The 8,136-nt window shown below is 42.0% G+C and overlaps 1 protein-coding gene across 1 annotated transcript in view; it reads right to left on the reverse strand.

The window, feature by feature from the left end:
- LOC140116886 (uncharacterized) overlaps nt 1-7,801 on the reverse strand; it is a 49,148-nt gene extending 41,347 nt beyond the window's left edge. Inside the window, 2 exon segments of the mRNA XM_072133320.1 lie at nt 2,945-5,112; nt 7,728-7,801. Of these exon segments, the coding sequence (XP_071989421.1) occupies nt 2,945-5,059 (2,115 nt within the window). The 5' untranslated portion in view covers nt 5,060-5,112; nt 7,728-7,801.
- Nucleotides 7,802-8,136: the final 335 nt, after the last annotated feature.

Below are 8,136 nucleotides of genomic sequence, written 5' to 3' on the forward strand. Positions count from 1 at the left end.
ATAGAAAGGTACATAATCCCTTACCCATGGGAAGCCCACAAAGTTACGGTCTCCGAAATTCATAAGGGTGGCCCTAGCTATAACTTCTGGATGTAAATGTGGAACAATCAACCCTTAAAGGGGTTATGCCACGAAACAATTGACTACAAAAAGCTGTCAAAGAGGTTAAAATATTTCAAAAATCTATTTGTAATGGTTACCTGGAAGTAAAGATACCTTTCTATTTGTTATTATGATGCTTGTTCAGCCTCTACTCTGTTCCACACAGAAGCAGATGTGGGAGGGGCCAGGCACATGCACAGATGTGGGAGGGGCCGGGCACATGCACAGCACTGACAGCTGCAGTTATTCCACACCTCAGTGCTACAGAGCGCTCAGCCTTCAGTCTCCTTCCACCTGCTGTGCTCAAATAGTCCCTGCATTTACTGATCCAATAGAAGTCCAATAGAAATGTGTCGCACGCCCCATGTTAAAAGTGCACCAAAAAAAGTTGGTGCAGTCTGTCAAAGCAGTGCAGGGGGCACCAGATTCATGAAGAATGTGCGCCAGAAATCCTGAATCTGGCGCCCCCTGCACACTACACAGGACACTGCACATAGTACACATGTACTATGTATTCTCACAGCATCATGGTCGGTCAGGTTGACATGCATGGCGGAAGTCTAGGTGGTTGCAGGGGAGGCAAACCCCACGTGTATCGTCACTCCAAAGTGCCACTTACCCCTGAGGAAGTCACTCTGAAGTGAGGATACGCATGGAGTTTGCTGTCCCTGCATTTTTCTAGACCTCCGACATATTTACACTTTGCTGTCCGCCTGACCGACCATGATGCTGTGAGAATACATTGTTTTGCTCTTCTTGTATGCATTGATTGTACAAAATTAGGTGCAATAGTTGTTTTTATAACTTTTACTAATAAACTTTTGTATTTTTGCATGTTGATTGAATCTCTTTCTGTGTATTTTGTAAGGAATTGCAACCAAATCACTAGATAGATAGATATGAGATAGATAGATAGATATGTGATAGATAGATAGATAGGAGATAGATAGATATGAGATCGATAGATATGACATCGATAGATATGAGATAGATAGATATGACATCGATAGATAGATAGATAGATATGTGATAGATAGATATGTGATAGATAGATAGATAGGAGATAGATAGATATGAGATCGATAGATATGACATCGATAGATATGAGATAGATAGATATGAGATAGATAGATATGAGATAGATAGATAGGAGATAGATAGAGTGATATGTGATAGATAGATAGGAGATAGATAGATAGGAGATAGATAGATATATAGAGAGATAGATAGATAGATGACAGCTTCTCACATGTTGCTGATCTTTAGCTACTTCCCTGCTAGTCAGGCACAGGGACCCCTTTGCAGGACAGCAGTGTAACATGGAGGGACAGTGCATGGAGGAGAGTACAGGAGGAGGACTGCAGGAGAGCAGGGTAACATGGAGGGACAGTGCATGGAGGAGAGTACAGGAGGAGGACTGCAGGAGAGCAGGGTAACATGGAGGGACAGTGCATGGTGGAGAGTACAGGAGGAGGATGCATCAAGAGAGGTCAGATCTCAGCCTGTTACTTGTCTTATCTCTGCAGCCTCCTGTGTGACCTGACTAATGGTGGAGGGAGGAGAGGGCTGATACATTGCTATGATCCATGTTAGGGGAGGACTCCTCTGAGCAGACATGTCTGGCTGCAGTTACCTTGTATCTGCTGCTGTAGGCACCTGTGTGATCTGACTAATGGTGGAGGGAGGAAAGGGCTGATACATTGCTATGATCCATGTTGGGAGAGGACTCCTCTGAGCAGACATGTCTGGCTGCAGTTACCTTGTATCTGCTGCTGTAGGCACCTGTGTGATCTGACTAATGGTGGAGGGAGGAAAGGGCTGATACATTGCTATGATCCATGTTGGGAGAGGACTCCTCTGAGCAGACATGTCTGGCTGCAGTTACCTTGTATCTGCTGCTGTAGGCACCTGTGTGATCTGACTAATGGTGGAGGGAGGAAAGGGCTGATACATTGCTATGATCCATGTTGGGAGAGGACTCCTCTGAGCAGACATGTCTGGCTGCAGTTACCTTGTATCTGCTGCTGTAGGCACCTGTGTGATCTGACTAATGGTGGAGGGAGGAAAGGGCTGCTACATTGCTATGATCCATGTTAGGGGAGGACTCCCAAGTCTGGCTGCAGTTACCTTGTATCTGCTGCTGTAGGCTCCTGTGTAGCTGGTGAGCAGTGGCCATCACAGCACAATCTCTGCCCCTCCTCCTCTCTCACCTCCTATTGGCTGCAGTGTGTCAGGTGATCTCTCAGTGTGGAGTGATCTGTAGTGGAGAACAGCTGACTGACTCCCTGTGCGCAGACTCGGCCAGATCAGCTGTTGCTCAGGACGGGACACAGCTACCACCGGGGGGCGCCAGCAACCAGAACAAAAGGAGTTATCTCAGTAAGCCTGCAGATTTTGTAATAAGTGTAAATGGTGAAAGTACTTTTAACAATGCATTGGACCCAATTACAGCAATGTGCAATGGTGACACAACCCCTTTAAAAGGGAGGACAAGCCTTCATCTAGCAGAGAACATAATGATTTGGATGAAGCTTTTAAACTTTATTGGGAGAAATTATCAATGGATTTATTGTTAGATATCACTGAGGCTTCTCTCTCCCCTAAATACAGAGAGATGTTCATTTACATTGGCCAATTATCAGGAACAGGTCTCTGTATAAATTTTTTCATGATGATTGGCCCATTGGACTTCCCATGTTAATTTTAGATAACATATATTATACAAAAGCCATCACTAAAGGAGAAAATCCAACAATAGATCCCCAAACTGATGACCTTTCTTGCATTATGAACATGGCTTCTCCCCTGTGTGAGTTCTCTTATGTCTGACCAGATTTGATGCACGGTTAAAACATCTTCCACATTCATTACATGAAAATGGCTTCTCTCCTGTGTGAGTTCTCTCGTGTTTAAGAAGGATTGATTTCTCGCTAAAACATCTCCCACATTCAGTGCATGAAAATGGCCTCTCCCCTGTGTGAAATCCTTGGTGGTTCACAAAATCTGAGTTCTGAGTAAAACATTTTCCACATTCGAGGCATAAAAACGGTTTCTCTTCTGTGTGAGTTTTCTGATGATTCAAATAACTTGAATTATATCTAAAACATTTCCCACATTCAGTGCATGAAAATGGCTTCTCCCCTGTGTGAATTCTCTGATGGTGAACAAGAACAGATTTCTGGGTAAAACATTTCCCACATTCAGAACAGGAAAATGGCTTCTCCCCTGTGTGAGTTCTCTCATGTGCAATAAGGGCTGATTTCCCCGTAAAGCATTTTCCACATTCATTACAGGAGAATGGCTTCTCTCCTGTGTGAGTTTTCTTGTGTGCCAGAAGGACTGATTTATCATTAAAACATTTCCCACATTCGGAACATGAAAATGGTTTCTCCCCTGTGTGAATTCTTTGATGTGTATAAAGATGTTTTTTTTGAATGAAACATTTCCCACATTCAAGACACATAAATGGCTTCTCCCCTGTGTGGGTTTTCTCATGCTTCAAATAACTTGACCTAGATCTAAAACATTTCCCACAATCAGTACATGAAAATGGCTTCTCGCCTGTGTGAATTCTCTGATGTTCAACAAGACCTGATTTTGCACTAAAACATTTCCCGCATTCGGTACATGAAAATGGCTTCTCCCCTGTGTGAGTTCTCTTGTGTTTAAGAAGGAATGATTTCTTGCTAAAACAATTCCCACATTCATTACATGAATATGGTTTCTCTCCTGTGTGAGTTCTTTTGTGTCTATTCAGATAGATTTTGTTTCCAAAACATTTGCCACATTCAGGACACGAAAATGGCTTCTCTCCTGTGTGAGTTCCTTGATGGTGAACAAGACTTGATTTCCTGCTAAAACATTTACCACATTCACTACATGAAAATGGCTTCTCCCCTGTGTGGGCTGTCCTATGTTGATCAAGACTTGATTTTTCAGCAAAACATTTCCCACATTCAGGACATGAAAAGGGCTTCTCTCCTGTGTGAATTCTCTGATGTTTACCAAGATCCGATTTACAATTAAAACATTTTCCACATTCAGGACATGCAAATGGCCTCTCCCCTGTGTGAGTTCTCTGGTGTCTAACAAGAAGGGATTTCTGGGTAAAACATTTCCCACATTCAGTACATGGAAATGGCTTCTCCCCTGTGTGAGTTCTCTCGTGTGCAATAAGGACTGATTTCACCGTAAAACATCTTCCACATTCAGTACAGGAGAATGGCTTCTCTCCTGTGTGAGTTTTTTTGTGTACAAGAAGGACTGACTTATCCTTGAAACATTTCCCACATTCGGTACATAAAAATGGTTTCTCCCCTGTGTGAATTCTTTGATGTGTATAGAGATGTTTTTTTTGAATGAAACATTTGCCACATTCAAGACACACAAATGGTTTCTCCCCTGTGTGGGTTTTCTCATGCTTCAAATAACTTGCCCTACATCTAAAACTTTTCCCACATTCAGTACATGAAAATGGCTTCTCTCCTGTGTGAATTCTCTGATGTTCCAGAAGACCTGCTTTCACACTAAAACATTTCCCACAAATGGTACATGAAAATGGCTTCTCCCCTGTGTGAGTTTTCTTGTGTTGCATAAGGAATGATTTCTTGTTAAAACAATTCCCACATTCACTACATGAAAATGGTTTCTCTCCTGTGTGGATTATTTTGTGTCTATTCAGATAGATTTTGTTCCCAAAACATTTGCCACATTCAGGACATGGAAATGGCTTCTCTCCTGTGTGAGTTCCTTGATGGTGAACAAGACTTGACTTATAAGCAAAACATTTCCCACATTCAGGACATGTAAATGGCTTCTCCCCTGTGTGGCTTCTCTGGTGTCTAACAAATTGTGATTTATGCATAAAACATTGTCCGCATTCACTACATGAAAACGGCTTCTCTCCTGTGTGAATTGTCTGAGGGATAACAAGATGTGATTTTTGAGTTAAACTCATCTCACTTTCAGGAGGTGAAAACTGTCCATGGCGACCTCTTGTACTTTTGTCTCCTAAAAAAATATAGAAAGAATTAAAAAAGAAATTACAAGTAAAAGCAAAGTAAAAAAGTAAAAAAGAAATTAAACTTTTTTACAAGCAAAAATAAAGCAAAGTCATCTATATTAATTTATTTGTCACAAATTGTGCATTAAAAGCGTTATTTTTTAGCACTGGAAGAGTGTCTGTGCATTACTAAACAGAGGATAACCCTCCGTGGCGCTACACTCCAGATAATAAACACCTAAAAGGATTCCGATCCAGTTTCTCCCAATGACATCAAGGTTCAGATTTCAGAAGATAGGCCTCTATTCAAAAAATTCTCAACAGAATTTGGACAGATTATAAATTTTGTATACTGCATAAAGACATATTTGGATTTATTCTGCCTCCCTCGCAAAACCAGTTGCTCTAAATATAAGGAGAAGGGTATGAATCTTTTCCATGGTCTTTTGCTATGTCCACACGTGCAGATCCTTTGGGGCATGGTGTGAGGTGTGTATTATTGTTTGTGGGACTGAGAAATCCGGTGAACCCCGACACCTTCATACTTTCACTTCCTCAAAGAGGAAGGTCTCTCCCGCCTCCCTATTTAGTTACGAGAATTGTTACATGTAATTAGCTTGGTGACAACACAAAGCTTTTTTTTGTTTCTGGCTGCAGGAGGTACACACACTACAATATATTGCTGAGCAAATTAAACACCTCTTGAACCTTGAACGCATTGAGACCGAATATATGAAGAGCGCTTAAACTAAAAGGGACTTTAAAACTTGGAGGATGGATATGGATGGAGTGGATATTTAATTTTCTCAATGGGCAGGAGGAAACAGAACCGGTTGCCAGTTATCAGTTGAAGCACCCAACTTCCATTATGCCCCACTTCTTGGAACCAAAACGAAATAAATCTTTTGAGGATCTGGTTCTATATTCTTCAGGTTCCATCTCTCCCTTCTGTAACCAAAGGCCTTTCAGTCTAAAAAGCAAAAGGTTTTCCCAGCTACTGTTGGGGCTCTTCTATGACCTCGAAAACATCAGTGGAGCCACCAGAAGAAGTTTAAATTTAAGAACCACTGGTTTGAAAAGAGACAAATGGAAAAGTAAGGGATCCTTATGGTCAGAGGAAGTTGAAGCTTGTAAGCCAATTTGTTAAAAAAACTTCAAATTGGCGAAGGAATTTAGGAGCAAACTTGTAGAACCTCAAGCCAAAGCCATGTGCCGGTAGATCTGAGGTAATCTTCTCTTCTTGTTAGCCTGTAGGTCTATAATGGAGACTCTTCTACTGGGCACACTTAGAGCATACAGAGACATATTCTCATATATCCTTGGAGAGTGCAGGCTACCGGAATTGGCTTGAAATGAAGTTACGAGTCTTACAAGTCCTTGAATGACCAGCCATTTAAGATTTTTTTTTTCTGAGTAAGTTTTTCCAGGAGAAATGTCTACATAGAAAATCTAGTAGTTGACTTCCTCTTTATTAACTATCGATTACAGCTCTTGGAAAGGAATGGAAGCGTTAAGACGGGGCAAATTAAATTTTAGTGCCAATATTGGAATCCTCTTTCCACATGACCACAGCACATGGCCGGGGAATGAGTTTGTCTTAGCTGGCAAATCCCTTCCAGAAAGTTCCCGAAAGGGGCGACGAAGGCATCACTATTCCAAGAAAAATTTAGCAAGAGTATGGAACTGAATGGTCTACTGTCCAACACATTTCCACAAATACAGTTCTGAGTCATTCCAGAAATGTTGCCAAGTTTGTGGTTTCAGTGCTGCCATGCTCCCAGAGATGATTTGCCCAATATAAGACCTTACTAGAGAGTAATAAAACAATCAAAGAAACTTGGAGCATTCAGTAGGGAATCAATGAATATGCAATGCAGCATTGATTTGACACTGGTTCAGGAGTCCACAGGAGGCTTTGGAGTTACCGGGACCATGAGGCAAAATGGTAGTTGAACTCCAGGACTGACAGAAGCTATGGCAGGAGAGAAGCTGAGAAGCTGGTGTGGCTGGGACCTGTGCTACCACTGCACTAGATAGTGAGTTCGAGTGATTGACAATAGTTTTGAAGGCCTGAATGAGCTGGTTTTAAAACAAATAAAGGTCTCTTCGGGAAAACCGCAGTTGGTTGAGCACCCACTGTGCTATCCTAACGGTCTGACTTTGGGTCACCACTAAGAGGATTATCTCTGGAACACTACAGTTTTCACTTTTTCACCACTAGCCCTAGTCCAGAGGGATCTGGTCTTAGCTGTGCATAGGCCGCTTCGATTTGTGGTGGTCCTGGAGGTATGCTGGAGGAGAAGCCTGAATGTCTGATTCAGAATGTATGCAAGTATGGAGTAAGGGTTTGTTGAGACATTGCAGAGCAAGTAAACACTGGGTATCGTAAGCACCCAGAAGCCCATCCCTAGATAGGCAGCCTGAAATGTTTAAAGGAGAGAAAATATTCCTTCCACACGTAATAAAACAACCTGTGAATATCGACAGATCCCACTGACAGGAGGAGGAAACCAGAGACAGATGAGCCGGTGTCTATGTCATCTCCATCTCCTCCCCTGGATGTGACCTCTCCCTGCAATGTATAAGGGAAGAATAACCCACAAGATACATGAAAGGCTCTTACCCTCCTCTGTCACTGATGAGGGGATTTCCTCTCCGCTCCTCCTTCCACCACAACTTTCCTGGAAAGATCCAACATGAAGGACATGAGAAAACCTCTAGTAGGCATGAAAATAATCTCTTGCAGGAGGAGACAGGATCAATATTCATCGAAATATTTTACACATCAACATCATAGTTACGGTTATATTACTGCATAACCCGATGTGACCCGATCCTGAGGTGGAGACTCATGGACACCAGGGACAAGATTAATCACTTCTCCTGCTATTAACTGTAAGTTTAGTGTAATAGGTATTTTTACTACAATCTTTAATGAAATTTGTAAGTATTTGTAATTATGACTGACCACAACGACCAGCAACATCTTATAGACCCTCCACCCACTGCTGCTGGAGAAGGTTAGTAGAAGT

The sequence above is a fragment of the Engystomops pustulosus genome, chromosome 2, assembly GCF_040894005.1.
Source record: "Engystomops pustulosus chromosome 2, aEngPut4.maternal, whole genome shotgun sequence".
Taxonomy (NCBI): domain Eukaryota; kingdom Metazoa; phylum Chordata; class Amphibia; order Anura; family Leptodactylidae; genus Engystomops; species Engystomops pustulosus.